Source organism: Equus quagga, chromosome 12 (genome assembly GCF_021613505.1).
Source record: "Equus quagga isolate Etosha38 chromosome 12, UCLA_HA_Equagga_1.0, whole genome shotgun sequence".
NCBI lineage: Eukaryota > Metazoa > Chordata > Mammalia > Perissodactyla > Equidae > Equus > Equus quagga.
The window spans coordinates 95,482,336-95,507,297 of record NC_060278.1 but is presented as its reverse complement, the minus strand read 5'-3'; the positions used below and the strand labels follow the sequence as shown (position 1 = coordinate 95,507,297).

Here is a 24,962-nt window from a genome sequence, read left to right as displayed (position 1 = left end):
TCCTTTTTTTTTTCACCAAATTTTTAGAAAAGGAATAAAAGTGGTCTTCTGGGCTAAACACTGCTTTCCCCCCCCCCCCCCCCCCCCCCCCCCCGCCCCCCCGTCCTCCCCTGGAGGAAGTAAATCCGGCTTAAGGGGTTCCTTGTGCCCCACCCTGTCAAGTTCCCAAGGCAGCACCACATGCCCTGCCTCCCCGGATCCTCAGAGCAGTTCTTCTAAGATGGCAGAGAGGGGTGGTTATTTCCGTCTTGCAAATGGGGAACCTGAGAGTCAGACTGCAGTGACTTGCCCAAGAGCCCACCGCCAGAAAGACGGAGCCCAGGTCTCTGGAGTCCCAGGCTGCTGCACCCCTGCCCTACAAAGTAACCGGAGCAGGTCCAGCCACAGGCTCTTACACCCACAGGCCAAACGTGCTTGCCTGGTTCAAGGGCTCCTACTTGCGGCTTCTACTCCTTCCACTCCTCTTCAGCTTTTATCCCATCAACCAAGGCTGGTATTCATCTCCCCAAAGGAACTTTCATCGTTCTGCCCCCACTTTGCTGAAGGCATCATGCTTTAGGAAGCGTGGGGATCTGAGATCCAACCCTGTCACTCACCGGCTCAATGAGTGGCTTTACCTCTGGGGGCCTCATCGTAAGACGGAGACAAACACACCTGACTCCCAGAATTGTTTTGAGGTTCAAAGCAATCACGAGTGTGAATGCATTTTGGAAAATATAAACCACTTAAAAATATTAGTTGATTTTATTTTAGCAAAATCAAACTCTAATTCTCCACAGAAAGCCAGGGCAGCTGCAAGTGAGCACACTGAACGGAAGTGTGACTTTGAAATGTGGCATGAAGACTGGCAATATGAGTTCAGAGGGCCACACAGAGAGTTCAGATAATGGGTCAGCCCATCTAAGCTTGTACTTCACCTGAGCCAGGTTCCCAAAGAACCTGTTACTGGGCTTTGCGACCTGAGCTGTCCCCAGGGAGAGATGCCATAACGCTAAACATCTTAGGGCAGGGGGACAGGGAAACAAGAAAACCGAAGGTATGACCAGCACCACAGATTATACTTCCACCTACAGGAAAACGGACCGGGCAGGAAGCAAGTGACCGCATTCATCCAGGGCTTACGGGTCCGCTCAGTTAATTCATTAGCATCATCAGAAGTAACGGACGCACAAGCACGTCGGGCATGGGACCATCTCCTACCATCCTGGTGCAATGTGGTAAAAGGGACTTCGTAAAGGAAAGGCAGCACAGCACGCAGACTTAAGCGAGCTCGGCTCACTCACCCTCACTGGAGAGGGCTGGAGAGGGGGACCCGTGTGTACGAATGGCCGATAACCTTTCTTTTATGCAATTTACTGGAGCGTTAGCAGAGCCTTTCAACAGTTCATACCTTCTCACCCAGGAGTCCCAGGTGTACACTTCTACTCTAAGAAAACAATCAGACCCATGGTCAGATGTAGATACAGAGCCCCACATACACACTTTTATATGTGTACATATAGTTCACACAAACAAGAGTCTTCAGCTTAGAGTTCTTTATTATAGCAGACACACATACACAACTGTTGAAACACAGAAGAATGGTTAACTATAGAAGAAATCATGAATATATTTAAATGGTGGACTATGACACAGTCACTAAAATCCTATTTTTGAGGAATATTTTGTGACATGGAAAATGCTTACAATAGTTGAGAAAAAGTAGAACATAAAATTGTATACAGAGTTTATCAGCAATTAAAACATATACATTGACAATAATAATAGTAAGAGCAGCTAACATTTCTCAGACGCTCACTATGAGCCGGGCCGTGTCCTATCACATTACTCGTCAATTCTCTCCAAGCTCGGAGGTGGGTACTATCGTCACACCCATTTTTCAGAGGAGTAAATGGAGGCAGAGGGGCTCAGGCAGCATGTGCAGGGCCTCACAGAGGGGTGGGTGTGGTTAAGCAGGACTTCTCAGAGAGCCAGTCTGGCCCTCAGGCGCCCTGCAACACCACACAAAATGCTAACAGTGGCCATCCCCGAGCGCTGGGGTTGAGCGACATGCAATTTTCTTCTTTTTATTTTCCTACAGAGGTATATATATCTACTTTTTTTCACAGAGGTAAATTTTCTACAGAGGTATATTTTTCTTTTGTTAAAATTAGTTTTCATTATAAAAATAACACATTAACACATTAAAAATACTTCCAAAGTACAGGGAGGTCTTATGTAACCTGGGAGCCAGACAGATGGGAGGTGGTGAATGAAATTCAATTAAATGGAAAGGGACTCGGAGAAGTTGGAAGACCAGCCTCAGAGGGGAAGATGACCCATTCAATTCTGAACACACGGTGTTTCACCAGGCGTTTGAGGGACATCCTCACAAAGCCAATCAGTAGGATACAGGACACAGAGCCATGCTGAGGAGACCCAGATGTGTCATCAGCAAGCAGCCTGCCCTTCCCTTCCCCTCTACCCTTTTCTTTGGGTAATAGCAACCCAATGTTCCCCTTGGAGAAGTACCCCTCCCACTCTCTGTGGTCTTGTGCCCTGCCATCCAAGAGGTGGGCACATCTGTCAAGCTAAAGGAGAACATTTCTTGAGGTCAAAACCAGCGTACTTTTGTGGCTGACAATTCCTGATTCCTAGGAAGCCTGCAGCTCCCAGCCATTTAATGAATGGCCTTGGCTGCTCAGGGAGCCTTGCACAGCTCTGAGTCTGAAATTTGGTTTTCTTGAGTCCACAGTGAGATAACAAGAGTCTTAAAATCTGGCTTTGTTGAGAGAGAAAAATGTTTCCGATTTTTCAAACTCTTCTCTTTGCAGATCAAGAACACAACTTGGGGGTGAGAGGTAGAGATTTTCTGTAAGCCACAGTGTGGAGATGACACACTGTAAGATTAAAGAGAAGTTCCCAGACAGCAGGAAGAGACAGGCCTGGCGGCCTGCCCAGGAGAAAACACAAGACAGGAGTTCAGACACAAGGCTTCCGGTCCACCCTCCTTCAAGGTCAGATCCCCTGCGTGGGGCTCAGGAGCAATAGACAGGCTTGGAGGACATTCGCGCTCCCTTCCCCGAGCAAAGCCAAGGGAGAGCGCTGGCCTCTCAAAGGAGCCCCACACCAGCTGTGCCGCAGCACCAAGTTGGCAACTATACCATAAAAGCAGCCTCAGGAGATGACAACAGTGACTCCCCCGTCCCCTGACCTGTGTGCCATTTAAGCGATCTGGAAGTGTACACATGCCCCCGTGAGGGGTCTTGGGGATGTGTTAAGTGGGCTGATGGATGAGGAACGGCCAGGAATGAGGGCTGGGGCACATGAGGACCCCAAGACTAGAAACACTGGAAATTTCTTTTTTTTTGAGGAAGATTAGCCCTGAGCTAACATCTGCTGCCAATCCTCCTCTTTTTGCTGAGGAAGACCGGCCCTGAGCTAACATCCGTGCCCATCTTCTCTACTTTATATGTGGGATGCCTACCACAGCATGGCTTGCCAAGCCGTGCCATGTCCACACTCAGGATCCAAATTGGTGAACTCCGGGCTGCCGAAGCGGAACATGCAAACTTAACCACTACGCCACGGGGCCGGCCCCAACATTGGCAATTTTCATGATTCTGCTCAGGAACTGAAGCAGGTCAGCCCCTTCTTGGTGGGTTCCACCAGAATCCATGATGCCTAGGGACAAGTCTAGAACAGCCACGTGGCAGCGAAGATCAGCAAAGGGTAGAGAACAGCCTCAGACCCACAACGCTCGTCCTCTGTCCCTCCTACTAGACGCCACTCAGGGAGAAAGGAGGGAGAGGGGCAATGGAGAAAACCCTGAAATACTGAATATTTATGCAAAACAGAGTGCTGTAAACCAGGAGAGACTGAAATATCCTCTAAAATCGGGAGAACGGGAGCTTGACAGCAAGATGAGATCAGCTGGAACAGAAAAGTTGCAGTTTTTACCTGTGAGCAGCAGTGGGTAAAATCTGACCGAGCCCCAGGGACAACCAGAGCGTCTCTCCTGGGGACTTTTGTACAGGGGGACACGGAAGGATGGGAAATGTGCAGAACTGCATCTCTCTGATGGCAATGCCCAGACAGGCTGCCTGTGCATTCCCAGCACCTGGGAAAGGCTCTGGTCCCCAGCTGGATAAGGTCTGGTTGTTTAGCATTCCCTTTTGTTGAGTGAGCTTTCTGATACCCTTCCAGTAAATTCCTTTCCCACTCAAGCAATCAGAGTGGATTTCTCTGTTCTCTGACACAGGATCATCCAGGAAGTGAATGTGAGATGAGAAGAGTAGGGAGGCGAGGCCCCTGAGGACCAGCAAATGGGCAGAAGAGGAGCCTGAAAAGAAGAGGCCGAGAGGGTGTCCCTGTGTGCAGGGGCCACAGAAGCAGGAAGGATGGTGAGTTAAGGATGAGGCCAAGGCCAGTGTCAGACAGCACTTGGGACTCAAGCAACATAAGAACCGAGAAACAGGCCACCGGATTCAGCAACGAGGAAGTCACTCACGACCTTGGCAAGAAGCGTTGCAGTGGGGGTGGAAGTCTGGTTGTGGTAGACTGAAGAATGAGAATTGAAGTAGAGAAACTGACTCTGGTTCTAAAGGGGAGAAAAGGACAGGAGCTTGGGGGAATCTGGGTAGAAGGGGGCCATGTGGGTTTGGGTTTTGTGGTTCGTTTGTCTTTTAAAAGATGAGAGAAAACATGATGTGTGTTTGCATATATGGAAAAAACAATGTGAGTTTCCTGAGAAGGTGGGAGAGATAGGAATGAAAGTGATGTGAGAGCAAGGCTTGGTCTGAGGGAAGACCCTCCAAGGAGGAGAGAGGGTGCCTGGTTGCAGAGATGGGCAAAGATGAAAGGACGCAGAGCAAGATCTCCTATCGCCTGGCTTCTGAGGACACAGGCGCACCTTTCTGGTGAAACCTTTTCTTTTTCCCTCTGGCAGAATTAGATGCTCATGAATTATAGGTAAATGTCAACCTGAGCACAGGCTGAGAGGGCACATTGGTGTCGAGCACATGCTGGGCAAGGGAACAGTTCCTGGGGGTTAGGCTGAGCCAGGAAACCGAGACACAACAGCTCAGATGTAGGACCTAAGTTGAAGATGCCTATCAAGACACAGCTTAATTCACACTTAGAAAACCAAACCCAGCCCTTGTGGAACGGGCAGATATAACATCCTGCCTGCCTAAAGCCTCAGGGCAACAGCTTTAGAGCAGGGGCTCCTTCCATTTTTGGCTGCTGTGGTTTTGCACAGGTAATATATGGTCAGGATTCAAAAATCAGGACATAAGGTCCACGTTACAAAGTCTGGCTGCCCCGGCCCTGCCCCCACCATTCTCTGAAACACTTCTCTTAGTGTTCTGTTTAGCTTTTCAGTGTTTCTTTATGCAGATACAAGCAATACAAATATACACTCTTAGCCTGCATCTTGCTCTTTTCACTTGCTGTATCTTAGAGATCTTTCCTCAGTCCACAGAGAGTGTCCTCTTTTCCCAGCTGCAGTCTTTCAGTGTGTGGCTGCACCTCAGCGCATGTGCCCAGTCCGCCACCAACAGACACCTGGGTCGTTTCAAATCTTTTGCTATTACAATCAATGTGGCAATGGATAACCTTTTATATAAGTTATTACATGTCTGTAAGAATGTCATCTGCAGGGCGGATTCCTGGACTTGTCATTTTGACATTTCACAGTCCCACCAGCAATGTCTGAAAGTGCCTGTTGCCTCTTGCCCCGCCCCCACCTCAACCCCATCCAACGGCTGTCACACGTTGGGACTGCTGCCAACCAGAGAGATTAAAATTGCTATCTCTGCTCTTTTAATAAGCATTTATCTATTAAAGACTAAGATTGAGCATCTTTTCAAACATTTAAAGGCCACTTGCATTTCTGTTTCTGTGAACCACGTGCTCACGTCCTTTGCTCATTTTCTCCACTCTCCTGCTGCAAAAATTCTTAACCTGGGGTCTTTCTCCCAGCGTCTTGTGATTCAGATAAGGTTAAGAATTATAGGGAAAGAAGAACAGCTCATCTTAATCTGATACATATCTTGTGGCATTCAGACAGAGATTTGTCTGTTTTCTTAAGTTTTTAAGATGTTTTATTGAAGTTTAATACATATACAGAAAAACGTACCTTACTGCATGTCATAGCTTGATGAATTTTCACAAACTGAACTCACTCCTATAACCAACACCAGATCAAGAAACAGAATATTACCAGCACCCAGAAGCTCCGCTCAACGCTCACCTCCAGTCCTCACCTCTGACAGACTCTTCTCTCCTGTAGCTTTACTGCTTGATTCTGGTTTTTGGCCTTAACACCTTCCTGATGTCATCATCCAGTTCAAATTGCAAAGCCGAATGAACTCTGAGATAGAAGGCAGGGGATTCACTAAGCCTGGGTCTTCATCAGTTTCCAAACCCCTCTCTGTAAAGAGCTTTTCTACAATTATTAAAGGAAGAGAATTGGCGGTCCCAGGGCTCCCCCTGCTGGCGATTGGTAGCTACCAGGAAAAGCCCCCCTTTCCTTAGAGCTCTGAGGCTTGAGTGCCAGGACTGACTGATCCAGCGCAGAGGGATATGGCCAGGCCCCTTACCAAGGCTTCCCACAGTCCTCATCCACTCCCCACTCTGTTACCCAACATTTCAGGAGAGCAACTATCCAATAACAGACCATAACAGCTTTGGGGCTAAAAAGAGAACGACAGGCAAGAGCAGTTAATCTCCACTTCCCAACTCCCGCCTATTTCCCCCCAAACAAATGACTGCTGTGAAAGGCCCTGCTGCTACAGTCAACTATCAAAGGAGTCAACAGCCCCAGTATGGTTCTAAAAAGCCAGTGGGCAACTGTAATTATTCGCCGAGTGAGAGGATCAATTGACTGACTGACGGACTCACTGACACACTCGCTCATTCAATACATTCGGCAGCAGACGCTGCGCTAGGTACCAGGGACACGAGATGCGGTCCTGCTAGGACGGAGGAAGTGTGAAGTGCTGTGGGAGCACAGAGTGCAGGGGCATTTAACCTACAGAAGGGGAAAGGGACTGAGGGGAAGAGGCGGGGAAAGTTGGCGGAAAAACGTAACAGATGATTCTTGCCCTCCAGTAGCTTAGAATCAGCAGGAGACACGAATGTGTATGGGTAAAAGGCTCAAAATAACTTAAGGACGCACCTGAAGAAGTTCCAAGCGATGTGTTTCTGGAGCTCTGGAGATGGGGAGGGGCCCTGGGCTGACAAGGCTGGCAGGTGGCAGACAGGAGCTAGAAGCTCTTCAGCTGTGGTGAGGGGCAAAAATCAGATGTCCAGGGAGGCCAGGGGGCCACCAAGCAGAATCTCACGGCAGGAGAGAGTGGGAAGTGTTACCACCACCCAGGGCTGCGGTCCAAAAACTCGACCCTGTCAGGGTACCCAGAGCTGATCAAACTCGGGGGGGGCGGATCCATAAATGCTGACTGATGATGCATAAACCAGATGCCAATTTATTAACTGCAGAAGGGAAGATGTTCCCCACAACTGGAATGCCTGTGCCTGCCTTCCAGGCTTCCCCGTCTCTTCCCTCCCATTGTTTCCCACCCTCTCCTTGGGGGCCCTGGCCCCCTCCAGTGGCTTCGATGGCCATCTGCATGTTGAGTGCACAATTTATTTCCAGTCCGAGTCTCTCAGCTTCAGACCCATGTATCTTCCTGCCCCCTGGACACCTCCACGCAAGAGGCATCTCATCAGAGGTAGGCAGTGGGACCACAGACTCTAGCCAGACTGCCTTGGTTCAAATTCCAGCTCCACTCCTTCCTAGGGGTATGACCTCAGGCAAGTTACTTTACTTCTCTTCATTTCCGTTTCCTCATCTGGAAAATGAAGATGATAACGGTCATCTCATAGGACTGTTATGAGGACTGTTGAATGAGTTTTCTGACACATACTAAGAGCTTTAAAAGTACTAGCTTTTATTATTATCTTTCGTTCAAATGTTGTTCCTCATCAGTTCCCTGCCAACGGGATTCAACAGTTATATTGGAAATAGGCAACAATAGTCATTCAGTTGGTCAAACCAGAAAGCAAATTGTCACTGTCTACTTTCTCTCACTGCCCCTCCTGTTCTCTCACCAAAGCCTGATCTGCACCACTTCCAAGCTGTTAACTTGCTCTCCGTTCCTATGGCCACCTGCTCTTCAGACCCCTGCCATCTCAGGCCTGGATCACTGTGCCCTCTAGGCTGGAACCAGAGCAATCTTTCTAAAATGGTCATTTCTCTTTTCTTCCATAGCCCCCATGGTTCTCAGAATAACCCCCCTCACATGACCTGTAAGACCGGTCATGACCTGACTCCTGCTTTCACCTGCACTTCAAACTCCTTATGTCCCAAACTAAACTCTGTCCCCAGTCCCCACAGCTGCTGGCTTTCTGGATTTCCCTCCTTAGTGAATGGTGCCACCTACAGGCCACTCATTCGCTGGGGAGGACATGTCTGACCAGCATGCCCCTCAAGTCCCGCCAACCTCTTCAGACTCCACAGCCTCCTCACCACCCTTCAGCCGCTGTTCTGCTTCTGGCCTTCATTTAGATTACTTTCAATGTCTTCTAACTGGCCTCTCTTACACTCCTCTCCCGCCCCATCTACTTTCTAAGAGGCTGCCAGAGTGATATGAACTGCCCACTGGCACATCACTATTTTGCTTAAGGACACAATCCAAGCTCCTTAACACGACTCTCTCCTTGACTTGGCTTGGCCCTCTCTGCAGCCTCATCCCACCCCTGCCCACTGCCCAGGGTAATGCCTGACTTTCGAACCCCAGTTTAGCCAGAACCTACTCCAGGAAGCCTTCTCGGAGACACCCCCTGCACCTCCAGACTGGGCTAGGCAACCCTTCTGGGTGTCCACATGGTGTCCTGTGCCTCTGCTTACACAAAACACCGGGCAACTGGCAGATACTTGCTAAGGTCTGTAGAAAGAACGAGCGGGAACTGAGGACAGGAAAGGCACCCTGACACACCGAGGTCCCAAGAGAGCAGCCTGGGATGCAGCTCTCTCTGCTCCCGTCTTCTGCAATGATCAACACACGTTTCAGTCCCGCTACCACACTGCTTTGGGAACAGAAAGTTTCTCCTAACAGGATAACTGTGGGGATTAAGCATACGTAAACGTTTCTAGCACACAGTGAACATTCAATGCTTTCATTTGACAAGTAATTACTGAGCGCCAACTCTGTGCCAGACGAGAGTTTAGGCCCTAAGGATATACTGTATTTTCTTCAACTCTTAGATGCCATCATTTTAAAGATTCACCATTAATTGTAGGTACAATTAAGAAACAAACAAATGCTAGCAATTAAACTAGGACACACTTTTGATTCCAAGACGCATCGAGATTTTCAGAGCACTAAATTGTGGGAAAAGTGCATCTCAGACTGAATGAGAAAAGGAGCGATAAACAAAAGACACAAAGTCTCTGTCCTCAGGTAGCTTCTAGTCTAGGGAATATCCACTGTCAGGTAGTGATAACAAAAAATAAAGCCGGGCAAAGGGATACAGAGGGAAGGCCCCTCTGGGGAACTGATATGAGCAGAGACTTGAAGGAAGAGATGAGTTCTGGGTAAACAAGGTTCCAAGCAGAGGAAATATCAAACACAAAAGACCGGAGAGGGAAACATGCCTGATGAGTTCAAGGACAGGCAAGGCAAGCGTAGCTGGAGCACAGTCCCAGACCCTGGGCAGCCAATCTCCTCAAGCACAGTGGTATTTCCCAGGTGGAAGCAGGCACCTCTGATCTAGTTAGGGTGTGTGAGGGGTAGTGGAGTTGAGGCTAAGAAAAGCAGTGTAACTCACTGATCAGGGAGGCGGGTGTAAAGTCAGACGGCCTCGATCTGAATCCCAGTTCTGCCACTTACAAGCTCTGTAACCTTGGACAAGTTATCTAACTGTGCTGAGCCTTAGTTTTTGCAGCTGTAAAATGGACATAACAAAATTACAAGTGGGTTATGAAAATTAAATGAGACAATCCTCGTAAATCAAGACACAAATGGTCATTATAATCACCATCTTCTACTCCAAAGTCATTCTTAAAATTATATCAAGGCAAGGAATAAGTTAACTTAAAATATGACTACTCTTCCAGATTACCAACTGGTAGGATGGTAGCCATACTGTTGGTAAAATAAATCGGGTTTTTTTGTGAGGAAGATTCGCCCTGAGCTAACATCTGTGCCAATCTTCCTCCTCTTTGTACGTGGGATGCCTCCACAGCACGGCTGATGAGCGGAGGAGGTCCACACCCAGATCTGAACCCACAAACCCCTGGGCACCGAAGCAGAGTGCATGGAACTTTAACCACTCAGCCATGGGGCCGGCCCCAAAATAAATCTTTTTAAGGCTTTGAACTTGCCTTCTCCGAAGTTATTTTTTAAAATCAGAAGTTATCTTCCTATATCAATTGGATGTTTCTGCAGTATAATTTGGTGGACTTAAGTGTCCCCTACTCAATCGCTTATAAGGTACATGTAACAAGAAGGACGTGCTGTTTTAAAGAATTTTACAGCTACCATAGCTTTCTGATTAAATGCCATTACTACGTGCATTAAACTAACACCAAGTCAATTTCATGAATGTAAAATAAGTTCAGGGATTTTTTCTGTGACTGGAGAGATCCTATGTTGCTGGTGCAGCAGGCAGGTCTGGCTTCTTGTTCTCGCAGATCATGAGTTTTGTAGCTTCTCTATCTCATCTTAAGTCATAAGATAGCACAGAGTAAGCCAGGCCTATATATAACAACTTGAGAGTTCAGGCCATATCAAGGGCTGAATTAGCTTTCAGTGCTCCCAAGAGGTCTCGCCTTCTGGGTACGCCCTGAGTAATGAGCCACATTCTCAGAAAGCATCTAACTTTATGACGGAACTATGCCTACATAAAATGAAGCACTTTAAAACTTTTTAGTTTTTAGTACTTAATGCCATAATGGGTGGAAATAAGGTAAACTGTAAAATCCACCACAATTGCATGTAGCACCCACGAACCTTCAGGAACCATTAGGCTTTGCGAATTTATTACTGATCTGTCTGGATACAGTCCTTGCCCTCAAGGATGTGTGAATTCTATCTGAAGCTGTATTGTCAAATGACAGCTTAAAACCACATATTTAGGCTGGATGCAATCCACTTGGCAACTTCTGAGGAAAAAAACGCATCACATTTCCCTCTTTCTTATCGTTTTCTAAGAGATGTTGAGAGCTGGGCAGCAGTGGACAGACAGGCTTTTGAGACTGACTCAGTCACTTCCCAGCACTGTGTGACAGAGGCCAAGGACACCTAGGACAAGTTTCTAACACCTTCGAGTCCCAGTCATCTTCATCTTTAAAACGTGTAAAATCACAGGGTGTCAAAGGAACGAACGTGCACACAGCTGCTGCACGGCAGAAGGGAGCCATTTTATTAGCATCATTAGGTTTTATGTTGGAACTTTAACAGTGTTTTTTCATCCCGTCAGTTGCTCAGCCTCTGGTATGAACAAGGAGAATTTAAATGTTTTACCCAGGGCCCACTTCATCTTTATGTTTCACAACCTTACGCAATGACCTGTAAGATTCCATTCCCGGACACGGGTCCAGCATTCCAAGGGCTGGCTGTAGTTAAGTTGGATATGCTAAACTACTTTCAGCAGCCTATCTAGGTAGGCGACTATACCTAAGGTGTTGGGGAGTGTGGGTGGAAGGGTCCAGTTTGGGTTCAGGTAACAACCCTCACTCCAGGGTTGGGCCAGAACAAATTAGAGCCAATTCTATTGAAGAAAGCCATCTTTGCTAAAAAAAACTCTAAGCACACCGACGTGGGGCTGGGGCGTGGTGAGTGAGGAGAGGCACAGAAGATCTGAAGCACTCCTGGTGACGGAGGGGGTGGCAGCTGGTGCACAGCTCACCCCTTCTCTGCCTGCCGTCTGAGCAGCCATCAGAGTCAAACAAATGGAAGAGCCCTAAAGATCACCTACTTAGGTGACCTACCTAAAGCTTTTTGCAAAATTTAGCGCGTCTGTGCATTTCTCTGTCGAATGGTCTATAGATTTCATCAGATTCTCAAAGGAGTCCATGCTGGGAAAAAAACGAGATTCGATGATACAGTCCAACGTCCTCACTTCGCAGATGGAGAAACTGAGGCCCGGAGAGGGAAAACCAGTTGCCGCAAGTCAAACGACAGGGGCAGTAAAGAGAAGGCATTTCAATTCCAGTTCTGGCCTGACTTTCACGGCCCTGGCCGGGTCCGATCTCTCCTCGCTTCTCAGCAGGCCCTGAAGAATTCCCCGGGTCCGAGCCCCGAGGCTGTCGCAGGCGGTCCAGATTCTAGCATGAAGGAGACTCGGGCCAAGCGCTCAGACGGGGGTCCGTGGCCGCGAAAATTCCCCCACCCTGGCCTCACCCTGCGGAATTCCGTCGGCTGGGTGACTCCACGTAGAGTACCCAGCCCAGGGAGACCCCGGGAAGCAGACGCGGCTCGCCGGGCGACTGCGAAGAACACCGCCTACTCACTCACCTGACTGAGAGGAGAAAGCAGGCACGCCCCAAAAGAGTCGGTCCAGCGCCAACCCAAAGCGGACAGAGGAGGGAACGAAGAGAATAACAGGAAATGACGTAAGGCGCACGTGCTTCCGAGAGGGGCGGGTGCGGGGCGTTTAAGAGGCGCGGCCACAGCTCTGCGCCTGCGCAGCCACCGCCTGCCGCGCAGCCGAGTCATTGGAGTGGGAGGAGCATGAGCAGGGGGCGGGGCACGCGCCCGAGTGACGCAGGCGCAGTGCGCCTCCGGAGGCGCGGGCCGCCCCCTCCGCGGGTTTGGATCCGGGTCAGTCAGGCGCCGCGATCGGGGACCGACGATCTGAACTGACGGTACTGGATCGCCCGAGCGCCCCAGCTGCGAGGAGGTGGGTGCCCTAACGTGACGGCGAGGGGCCGCGGCGCCGCGTCTCGGCTTCTGGGCCCGGCCTGGCCGCCGGCGGCTTCCTCGGGGCCTGCCTGCCTCTCGTCGCCTCGTCCCCCGGCGCTGGCTGCCTGGGCCGGGCCGGGCCTGCGCCTCTCGGCGCCCCCTCGGCCGCTGCGGCCTGGCCCTGCCCGAGCCCCGCGCTCTCGCCCCTTCCCGCCTTCGTCTCCGCTCGCGGCCCCCGCGCCGCGCCTCCGCCCTCTCCTGCCCCGCCGTCGCTTCCCCTTTTCTCCCTCCTCGGCCGCACTTTGCCCCTTCCCGCCCTTTCCCGCTCGTTTCTGAGCCCCAGTCTCGTGGTACCCCTTCGGCTCCGCTCCCGCCTCCTCCTGCATCCCTGGTGCCAACTCAGGCCTCTCGTTCTGCCCCCGGGGAGTATCCAGAAGGGGCAGTTTTCCAGCTGGAGACCCCCGGCAGGCAGAGCACCCCCTCTCCGAGCCCTTCCAGGTTCTGACTTTTCCCCCGATCTTGTTTAAGCGCTGCCGATCCAGATTCTGGGTGAAAAGGATTAACTTCGTGCTCCGGCTCTAGCACCGAGAGCGTAGGGGTTGAATAGTGGGTGTGTAGAGAGAGGTGTGACCGTGTTTTGTCCCGGGGGCCGATTGTTTCGATCCAGTCTTGTTTGTGTCTTCGGGAGTTGATGGACAGGGTTTTCTTTCCCGGGCTCCACACTTCCTGGTGGGCTGGGAAAGTTTCTAAATCTTTAACATTGTGATGACACGCGTACGCGCGGATCCTTTAGTGATCGTTCGCAGGTCTTGTCCAGGTGCTGGAAATTTGGCCCTAGGCTTGGGGTTCAAAGAGGTCTTGGTTAAAACTGCAAGATATAAATAAGATTGTGACACATGCTATTCGTTGAAAGTCAGAGAACCAGGAATTTGCCCTTTTGATGGAGGAACTTAGAAGAAATTTACGTGACGTTTTTGAAAGGTTGGGGAAAAGCCGAAGCAAAGTTAAATTGCTCGGCGTGATTTTGACTTAAAACAATACAAAATAACTTTTAATAAGCCTTTAAAAGTTTGATCTTTTGGAGGATTGTTCAACTTGAAGAAGTCAGGGCAGTGAAAATGGGAAGAATGTCTTCCAGAAATTTAATGAGGAAGAGCAAACCCAGTTTCCCAGGGTTACTAGTACAGCTCCTGATTTGAGTGAATCGGAAGCTGTGAACACAGAGAAACATAGCCTTTTGTAATTACAGGCATGCTCTGATTTTGCTCTTAAGGTCCTGCCTAGCACTCACCTTTGCTCTGGGTTAATATAACTAAGGGAAAGGATGAGTGGTCAAAATGCTGGAAGTCTGAAAATAGATGGAACTTCATTCCTAAAGTTTTAGTCTTTAGCCAGTTTTTATTTTGGTCTGTTTTGGTTTTTAAATGATAGATTGAAATTTTAGCGTGTCAACAAGAATGTTAACTAAGTTTGTATTAACAGCTAGAGATCACCAGCGGTGCTATCAAGTTAGCACTATGTAATTAAAAGTTAAGTGGGTGCAAAGCTTCTTAGCACAGTGTTAGGGCAGGAATGAGGTTCTAGTCCTTACAGGAATGGGGTTCACAGTCCTGGTATGTGTCAGGTTCACCCCTAGATCCCCAGCTTCCAGTGTAGTGTTACAGCATGTGGTAATATTTGGAGAAGGAATGAATTTCTGTCTATAGAACTCAGCAGTGTACATTTAGATGTGATGTGTACTCATTTCCATAGAGGCCCACAGAGGATTTATGTGGGGTCTGCAGAGTTGGGGAGACTGGCTCAGATGATTTCACTCTAAAGGCCAATAGTCTGAGCGTTTGACTGGTCATAGGTAATTGAGGAAAACTATAAGTCAAACTTTGATTTAGTTCTGCCAACAGGAAGAATTGGTTTATAACTATGACAGCACCCCTTTAGATGCTGTGAAGCTTCAGAAATATTTGAATATGTGATGACTGCTCACCCCCTCCCCAGATGTATAGGACGTTACTGTGTAGCTGGGGCAGGATCCTCCTCTAAATCCAGAAGAATTAGAGACCATAGAAGTGTGGAATTAATAATGTTTCCTCAGATTCTGTTCTGGTGAAATAAACCAGCACAATATATGTGGGGGGTGTGTTTAAATTTTTTTTCTTAGGAGGTTGAGGCGAAAGCTAGCTAAATTCTTTTGAGACTATTTTCAGTGTTCCCCGGAGAGATCTGCCTAAAATCCCTTCTTCTACACAAAATAAATAAATGAGATGAATAGTCTTGATTCCTTGCTGCTTTTTTCTGCCTCTGGTACCACAGCGTTACATTATATCAAACATATTATGACACCTTGACCTTTGGAATTTTAGAGGCCTCACAATAACCTCAAACCCACCCCTGAGGAGGGAGCAGATGCGGAATCAGAGGATTCAAGGGTCCACAGAGAGGCACGGCTCCCTCGGGGAGTGGCCAAAGGGGGCGGGAGTATGGGGGCGGGGGTATGGGGGCGGGTGTAGCAGGTTAGAAATAAAGAAGAGGTGAGGGGAATTTTTGCTTCAGAAATTCTCCATCTTCTATTTTTTGTCTAACTCTTGTCTTTCTGATTCCTTGTGATATGTTCATAGATACTGATTTGTTAATTTTTTGTTCAGGATTTAGTATTAACTAATTTTTTACCCTGAGTGAAAAAATAATTGGGAAACTAGATTCAAAGAATTTACTAACAGACTTCTCTCTTGTGTCTCTTGTTGCTTTGGTTGGTCCCCTTTCCCCTTTTCTTTGTTTAAATATAAAAATCAGGGTGGAAGAAAGGGAGAACTTGAGTTAATCAAACTAGTTGATTAAGCAGAGAGCTTTTAAAGTCGCATTTACAGAACAATACTTTCTATTTTTTTCTTACCTCCTACATCTTTGACTGAGTTTGTTCTGTTTATCTTTTTGAGTTGAAAGTAAGTTCATGTATTTTCTGTCTTTCTTGTTTAATAATTAAAGTATTCAAAGCTATTAAAAAAATAGACAAAAGTATCAACCTTATAAAGTGTAGAATAATCAGTAATCATTGAAACGTTTGTAATCCTCCTTTAACAATGGGAACATCTTGATAGCTGAGTATGAATATGAATATGAAATTGATATCTGGGTCAGGATTGCTCTAGAGAAATGCTATCATGTGTCTGGAAGTTAACTGGAATTTTGGGGGTTTGACTACACAAATAGTAGCATTTTAAAGAGTCAGAGTCCTATAGGTTGAGCTTTTCCCTTTTATTTCTGGTGCAAATGTCATTTTGTCTGTAGGTTTCTAGACCTCTACAAATGGAGAGATTTTTCCCCTTGTTAAAAAGTGTACTTAAACACACACTTCTGGTGATCTTGTTTGTAAAACTGTGTAATAGGATATTGGCATCAAGGATTTGGACAGTTGAAATTCTATCATAATAAATAGACAGTTTCTATATCATTTCATTCATCTCCTCTTAAGAAATAAAACTTGCGGTTTCCTAATCATCTACACTGAACTTCCTTTTAGAAATAGAGTTGTGTTTGTCCCTCAACAAGCAGTAATAGTGTCAGGAATAATGATTTTAATAAGAGGTATACTTTTGAACCCACTTGTTTTCACTTTGCTCATTTTATTTTTATTTTCTTTTTAGTATTAACGGGAACATCCATAGTAGTGTAAAACCTTTCACAATGAAATCGGAAGCCAAGGATGGAGAGGAGGAGAGTCTACAGACTGCTTTCAAGAAATTAAGAGTGGATGCATCAGGGTAATTAAATATGTAATATACTATTTGGGAATTGGTTACTAGATTTAAATACCCTTTTCCTCTGAAGAGCTCTTTCTCTTCTAAAATTCCTCATTATTGGTAGAAGATATAAATGTCAATAGTGTGACGTTCTACCAAATTTTGCACAGTGTTGTTTTACTTATAAAAGAAACTCATCTGTTAAATTTTGGAAAGTAGCACCTTATTTGTACTCCAAGATTGCGTGTTTTGGTTTTCCTTAACTCCGAGAAGGCTTCCCCCACTCTCTTTTTAATCAAACATTAAGCAGTGTCGTATTGGAGATTTCCTTACACATCTCTAGGGAATCACAGTATTTTTCACTAAAAGTGAATTGGCTCAGTAGAAGTCTGTGCAGACATTGTCAATTTCATGGGCTTTGATTGCTGAGCCTATCACTATGGAAACCTCTATTCATTAGGGTTCTGTCACAGAGATCAATAATCTTGGACCCTTTGGCCAAACTAATTAGAGCACCTGCAGACCAGCTGCTGTCTGAATGTTAATATTTCACCCTTTGCACAATGTTTTGTGCAAGACTCCTCTCATCCCCATTCTTTGCGCCAGGCCAGAAGAAACCTCCCATTTTTAATGGATGTAAAAAGATTTATTTTCATAAATGGAAACCAAACACTGGAAGCTCAGAGTAGGACACTCCACAACAAGTAATAATAATAATGACTAAAATATGTTACTCACTCACTATTTCCTAGACACTGGCTTAAAAACTCTGTACATATTTAATCCTCACCACCAACTTAGTAGATACTAGTGTTACTCCGGTTTACAGATGAGCCACAGATGAATTAAGTTACTTGCTAAAGGTCACGTTGGTAAGAAGTGGTGGAGCCAGGATGTGAGTGCAATTTGTCTCCAGAACCTGTACTCTTAACTATCTCCCTATATGGTACCTTGAGGACAACGTGAAGAAATGCATGCAGTACCTGGCACATGGTAAAAATAAAATAGATGTTGGTAGTTGTTCCAGCTATCTGATTATTACTGATACTGTTTTGACATGCCGAATGAGAAGGTTTGTACTAATAGACTGATTTATACTAACTGTAGAGTAGCTGTTACAGGTGCTCACATTTACGTCTATCATACTTCAAATAAGTATGTTTCTCCTCCAGTGGTTTTTCCAATATCGTGGTCATCTTGCCATTAAAATTGATCAGTATTTTATGAGCCATTTTGGGAAATGGAAACACAGCAGAGAAACACTTCCAGATTGTGGTTATGGTGTATTCCTTTGTGATTTCTGGTGTGGAAATAATTTTTTTTTTAAATCAGGAAAATGCTAGGAATGTATATACACACGTGAATCCCTTAGTATATAAATTCATATAAGTAACTTAATACACAGACGCCTTTCCTGGTGTTTTAAGAAGTTGGAACATAAAAGTCAGTTATTTTGGTGCCCCTAAAAATTACTTAGAACATTAAAAAACCTCTCAAAATATCTGTACAATACATGGTCGCATAATATATATTTGTAGCATGTGATGTGCTTTGAGTAAAATTATAGAAAGAGAAGGAACAGTGGAAAACATTTGAGAAAACCAAATACATAAGCGTAGCAGGGGTGAGTCATTACCATGACTAAGCAGAGTGAGACTTGTATAGCGTAGCATACATTACTAGTCGTTTCACATTGTCGCTGATTTGCGAAAGGGACATCTGAGGTACTGACTCATAAACTAACCAAGCCTTGCCAGGAATTTAGCATGATCCTGTTCAACAGGTTTTGATTGCTATCAACAGGTTTTGATCCTTATCAGGACAAATCTCTTTACGTTTATTATAAAACAGTATAATCCTTTTTATCTGAATATAAAATAATATATGCTTATTATTGAAAAATTCACAAAAACAAAAAAGCATAAAAAAGAAAGTAAACATCACAATGTACTGTAACCACTGTTAACATCTAGGCCATCTGTATATAATGCCGTCTACTTTTCACATAGTTGAGATCATAATGTAGGTAGAGGTGTTTATTCATGCTGTTTCCCCTTAATATTATAAACATTCTCTCATGTCATTAAAAGTTCTTTGTACACTTTATTTTTAATAACTTCCTAATATTCCATTGTATAGATATGCCATAATTTATATGATAACAGTATTTTCTATTATTGGACATTTAGGTTATTTCCAGTTACTTTTTATTTTAAATTATATTTCAGTGAATGTCTTTTTACTTTAGCAGATTGTCTCTAAAGGAGTTTTATCAATATCACAGCATGTATGGTAGGAGCCCAGTGTGTGTGTATGGAAAAGGTCTGAAAGGATTTCTACCAAAATGTTAATGTTGATAATTTCTGAGTTGTGAGATTATAGGTGATCTTTTTTTCTCTTTAAAATTTTTCATCTTCTTTACGCCATAGGAACCCATATTACTTGTGTAATTGTAAACTGCAAAGATTTAACTCTGAGTAATATTTCAAGTTTATTGGTTGTAAAAATTAGAATATTTTTCTAAAAGTTGTATAATTTTTGAAAATGTATTCATTTTCAAGTTAGATCGAGTGTCCTAAAGCTTGCTCCTAACTTAGTTTCCACAGCTCTGATTTGCCCACATAAAATAAGTGGTCAGTGTTATTAGCATTCTGCCTGGACGTAAGGCCTGATCTGCCCCAGATAAACAGCCTAAAAGTCTATTTATATCCTGCTGCTGATTACACTTAAGAATCATTCTTTGGCTTATGATTTTGCAACTGTGGGCTTTTCGGGATCCTCTAAATTTGGTTTCAGAGGAAAGTTTGCATAAAAACTGAGCAACTTTTGAGAAACTCAAACTAGAAAGAAAATAAAGGTATTAATACGAGTTGTATTTGGGTTGGCAAGAGCAGTGAATTCTGCTGCACAGTTTTCTGTAGCAGTAAACTTTGTTCTTGTCTCCAGGTCCATGGCATCTCTGTCTGTTGGAGAAGGTGCAGGTGTCAGAGCATCAGTCAGAGCAGCAGCAGATGAAACCAAACCTAAAACCACATGTGCGTCTAAGGACAGTTGGCATGGGTAAGAGCTGCTTAATGCAGATGATTTTTATCTCAGTACCTTAAAATATTCTTGGGTTTTCTTTCCTGAGTATCCAGAAAAGAGTATGTTATGATATGGAACCCAAGACCCAACAACTAGACAAGACCCATTCTTCTTAATTGTGAATTTGCTGAGACTGGCTGCATGGTCTGGTTCATAGTCAATTTTTGTAAATGTTCTGTGTGTGTTTGAGAAGAATGGGTCTTCTCTAATCATTCTTGGGTTCTATATATGTCCACTAAACTAAGCTTTTAAATGTGTTATTTGAATCTTTTTTCAAATAATTTTTTTGTCAGTTTGACCTTTTAATAATTGAGAGAGGTATGTTGAAATCTCCCATGTGGGAGTGCGTTCTTTTGTTTTCCCCTTCAGTTCTATATTTTAGCTTTGTGTATTTTGAAGCTATTTTGTTAGGGTCATGCTGCCAAGGTTCATCCCAGGTTAGAATGTTCTCTTCCTGGAGAATTGAGATTTTTATTGTATAGTGATATTCTTAATCCCTCATAATGGCTTTTGTTAAAGTCTATTTTGTCTGGAAATAATATAGCTAATCCAGTTGTCTTTTAGTTAGTATTTGCCTAGTGTATTTTTTTCTATTCTTTTATTTTGAACCATTCTGTGTTTTAAAATGTTAGGTGTGTCTCATAAATACTTATGGCTTATTTTGTTTTGTTTTATTCAATCTGAGCCTCTTTTTTTTTTTAAAAGACTGTCACCTGAGCTAACAGCTGTTGCCAATCTTCTTTTTTTTCTTCTTCTCCCCAAAGCCCCCCAGTACATAGTTGTATATTCTAGTTGTGAGTGTCTCTGGTTGTGCTATGTGGGACACCGCCTCAGCATGGCCTGATGAGTGGTGCCATGTCCACGTCCAGGGTCCAAACCAGTGAAACCTGGGGCTGTCAAAGTGCACATCTTTAACCACTTGGCCGTGGGGCCGGCCCCTGATCATCATTTTTTTTGCTGGGAAGGATTTGCCCTGAGCTAACATCTGTTGCCAATCTTCCTCCTTTTTTTTCCTCCCCAAAGCCCCAGTACGTAGTTGTGTGTTTTAGTCATAAGTCCTTCTAGTTCTTCTTGACGAGCTGCCCCCGCTGCATGGCTGCTGACAGATGAGTGGTGTGGGTCTGTGACTGGGAGCTGAACCCGGGCCGCCGAAGCAGGACACGCCGAACTTTAACCACTAAGCCATCAGACTGGCTTCTGATCATCTCTTTTGAACTGCTGGGTTTAATTCATGTATTTTATTGTGATTATTGATATATTTGGACTTGTTTCTGCTATTTTATTTTATGCTATTTTCCTGGGGTTTTTCTTTTTTTTCTCTTTTCTTCCCACCCTTCCTTTCCTCCCCACCTTTTACAGAATTTTTTGAAATGAGTTGGTTTTTTTTTCCTCTTACCATCTTTCCTTCTACTGGCTTGGAAATTGTATACTTTGTTTCTGTTCTTTTAGTGGTTGGCCTTGAAATTTTACTATGTATGCTACCAAGACAAAAGTTAATATTTTAACCCCCCCTTAGAACCTTTTTACTCTGACCTCCTGACTTCCAGCGTGTAGTTGCCAGATACTTTAGTTCTGTCGCTTCTTTAATCTCACAAAATAGGTTTTATTCAGCCTACTTTATCGTTGTTTAAATAGACCATGTTTGTTTAGATTTATCTCATTTAAAGTTTCTTTGCTCTCACCATTCTTGTATCTCAGACCTTCCATATAGTGTCACTTTCTTCCTTCCTAAAGTACTTCTTTCAGAAGTTCCTTTAGTAAAGGTCTCTTATTAGTAAACGGGGCGTCTGTGTTATAGAACTCCACATAGAATAAATTTGAATGATGCTCCCTGGAGTTGTATAACATGTTCTATTGGTAAATGTACTTTGCTTTGATTTATCTGAAAATGTCTTTATTTCGTCTTTGTTCTTGAAAGCTATACCTGATTTGATATACTTGAAATTAAGGTTCTAGGTTGACAGTTATTTTCTCTTAGCGCTTGAAGGGATTATTCATGTCTCTGGCCTCATTGTTGGTGTTGAAAAGCCTCCGTTCAGTCTAATTGTTGTTCTTTTGGAAGCAGTCCATCAAGTCTCTGGCTGCTTTTAAGTTGCCCTGTTGTTTTTGGTCTTCTGCAGTTCTGCTACAGTGTGTCTAGATGTGGATTTCTTTTATTTGTCCTCCATCAGTGTGCTTCCTATATCTGTGGATTCTCTTCTTTCGTCAATTCAGAAAATTTCTCAGCCATTATCTTTTTAAAAGTCACTTGTTCTCCATTGTCTGTATTCTTTCTTTCAGAGACTTGAGACTTCCTATTCTGTTTAACATATCTCTTAGCTTTTATATTTTTCCAAGTCTCCAAGTCTCTGTGCTGCATTCTAGGTCAGGGGTTAGCATACTTTTTTGGTGAATTTCCAGATAGTTTATATTTTAGACTTTGGAAGCCAAGAGGTAAGACCTGAGGATATTATGTAGGTCCTTACATAAGCAAGAACACTCCTGCCCTGCCCCGTTTGCATGATGTGCACCATCCTGGCTGGTGGACACACTTTGTGTTCAGTTGCTGAGACAGTCTCAGGATGAAATGGCTAGTCTGGAGGGATGGGTAGGTAGGGGCAGTGCTGGGTTCAGTTTTACTCTCTACCCCAGTGGCACCCAGGTTCCAGCATGCCCTTCTCTCCTGCAGAGCGCCCAGTACAGGCCAGACTCTCAATTGAGATACTAACTGTCAGTGCCCAGTGAATGCTGAGAGCAGAGCCCCAACATGTAGATGGTAGCCAGCGGGGGCCCCAGCAGTGGTGTGACGCGTCTGCTGGCCAGGAAGGCAAGTGCAGGGAGTGGAGGGGAGAATGAGGGTGAAGGAAGACAGCCCAGCCTGGTTTCCATGGCTCCCAGTGCTAGCCCACAGGAGCAGCATCCATGGGCTGTACAAAGACAGGTGGGGGGCCATATTTGACCCACAGACTGCAATTTGCTGACCCCTCTTATAAATAATTTAGATTTATCTTCCAGTTCAGTTTTTCTTTTCCTTAGCTGTATGTATTCTGCTGTTTAGACCATTTAGTTTAATTTCAGATAGAAAGTTTTTTATTTCTTAAAGATCTATTTGGTTCGGTTTTTAAATTTGCTTGGCAGTTTTGAGTCTCGTTCTTTGCTCAGTTCTTTTATTTACTTAAATATTTTATAAAAAATTATATAGTGTGTCTGATAATTCCCAATGTCTGAAATCTCTTTGTCAGTTGTGCCAGTGATAGAAGTGAATCCTGAGTCTGCTGCTCTGTTTAGTAGTCATGACAGAGTGGCCGTTTGTAGTATTAGCCTCACAGTGGCACGAAGCTGCTGTCTTCAGGGCGTAGCACAACCTTTAGGTTTTACAGCATCATTTAAGCTGTCTAGGCTGCTTCCCTAGACCCACTGGTCACAGGTGCCCAAGCCAAGGGTTGGGATACGGCAGGTGTTCTGCACCAGATGTTTGGTCCAAGACATGCAATTAAAAACTGCCCTTTACCTCTCTTGTTTCTACAGCTTGCTAATAAGGAGGTGTTGAAGTTTTGGAGACACAGAAACTTAGGCAGCTTGAAAATGGAGGCAGGCACATCTTTTGGGGGAAACTTATGACCTTAGACCCGTAAACCTGAGAGGAGGCAAATTTCCAGCTATCATAGAGAATCTGTTTAGGAGAGCTCTGTGTCCCAACATCTTTGTGTGCATTTTTTTTCCTCTTAGGTCTACGAGGAAGTCTTCACGAGGAGCAGTGAGAACCCAGCGTCGTCGGCGTTCCAAGTCTCCTGTCCTTCATCCTCCAAAGTTTATACATTGCAGTACAATAGCTGCTGCTCCCAGCAGCCAGCTCAAGCACAAGAACCAGACTGACTCCCCTGATGGCAGCAGTGGGCTGGGGATTTCAACACCTAAAGAGTTCACTGCAGGAGAGTGCTCTGCTTCCCTCGATACTAACCACACAGGGGCAGTTGTTGAGCCTTTGAGAACCTCGGTTCCAAGGCTCCCGTCAGAGAATAAGGAAGAAGATTCCTCTGTTGCTACCCAAGTCTCCCAAGCAAGTCTCCAGGCTAATGATCTCTCTGACTTTCAGTCTGTGTCCAAGCTAAACCAGGGCAAGCCATGTTCATGCCTAGGCAAGGAGTGCCAGTGTAAGAGGTGGCATGAGATGGAAGTCTATTCCTTTTCAGGCCTGCAGAATGTGCCTCCCTTGGCCCCAGAACGAAGATCCACACTTGAGGACTACTCTCAGTCGCTTCACACCAGAACTCTGTCTGGCTCCCCCCGCTCCTGCTCTGAGCAGGCTCGAGTCTATGTGGATGATGTCACCATCGAGGACCTGTCGGGCTACATGGAATATTACTTGTATATTCCAAAGAAAATGTCCCACATGGCAGAAATGATGTACACCTGATAGCAAGAAGCTAATTAACATGCTTTAAACCAATGAAGGGTTGTCAGAGAGATTGAGTTAATGGCAGACCTTGTGGCCACTTTGTGTGCGAAGACATCTCCTTCTGCTCACTGTGCTTGCAATAAAAACTTTTCTTGGCATCTCAGTTAATCTTCCTTCTTTAAACTTATTCTCTGAGTTCTTACATACCCACCAAGGCAAGCAGATCAAAGAAGTATTCCTCTCTTTTAGAAATGTCCTTGGGGATGAAGAAACCCTGATTGCTTGACTGGCAGCAGTGGATACATGGTAAAGGCCTTTGTGAAACAGTGCGTTTTTAAGATCTGTTTAAGATTTGGTGGCCAAGGAAAGTGAAACGTGGTTTTGTAACTGGACTGAACATTTGTCATGCTGTAGTTGCCAGCCCAGAATATTAGAAGTTATATGACTGATTTAAACCATCTCTCATCTAACGCAAGATTTATTGTGTCTTTAAAGGTTTCTGATGTGATTGTTAAGCCAGAGATCTAAGGTCTAGATTCAATATGAATAAACTAGCTGGCCTGCTTGTTGTTTGAGAGAATCATTAAGCATCACTAAATAAACCCCTGCTGGTGCTCTTCGCCCTGAGGCGTGGCGCATGAGGTCTCTCCTGTAAGAGCAGCTTGCAGGGGGCTGCTTCAGGTGGAGGGAGGGGCTGTCACAGTTGACACTAGTGTGCGTCTTCTCCACCTCTGGCATTTTAATATACCTGGCATGTTTCAGTCAGTTGTATGTGGATCTCATACCTCAGTTTCAAATGTTCTGCATGGATCTCTTTGTCCTGCCCTCCTACCCCAGCAACCCCAAAAGAATTTTTTACATGCCATGTCCTGCATT

The 24,962-nt window shown here is 45.1% G+C and overlaps 1 protein-coding gene across 1 annotated transcript; it reads left to right on the top strand.

The window, feature by feature from the left end:
* Nucleotides 1-12,746: 12,746 nt before the first annotated feature.
* OSER1 (oxidative stress responsive serine rich 1) lies at nucleotides 12,747-24,651 on the top strand. The gene is made up of 4 exons (XM_046679540.1): nucleotides 12,747-12,885; nucleotides 16,529-16,645; nucleotides 19,571-19,684; nucleotides 23,417-24,651. The coding sequence occupies exons 2-4, from the start codon at nucleotides 16,569-16,571 to the stop codon at nucleotides 24,102-24,104; spliced, it is 879 nt and encodes a 292-aa protein (XP_046535496.1). The 5' UTR covers nucleotides 12,747-12,885; nucleotides 16,529-16,568; the 3' UTR covers nucleotides 24,105-24,651.
* Nucleotides 24,652-24,962: the final 311 nt, after the last annotated feature.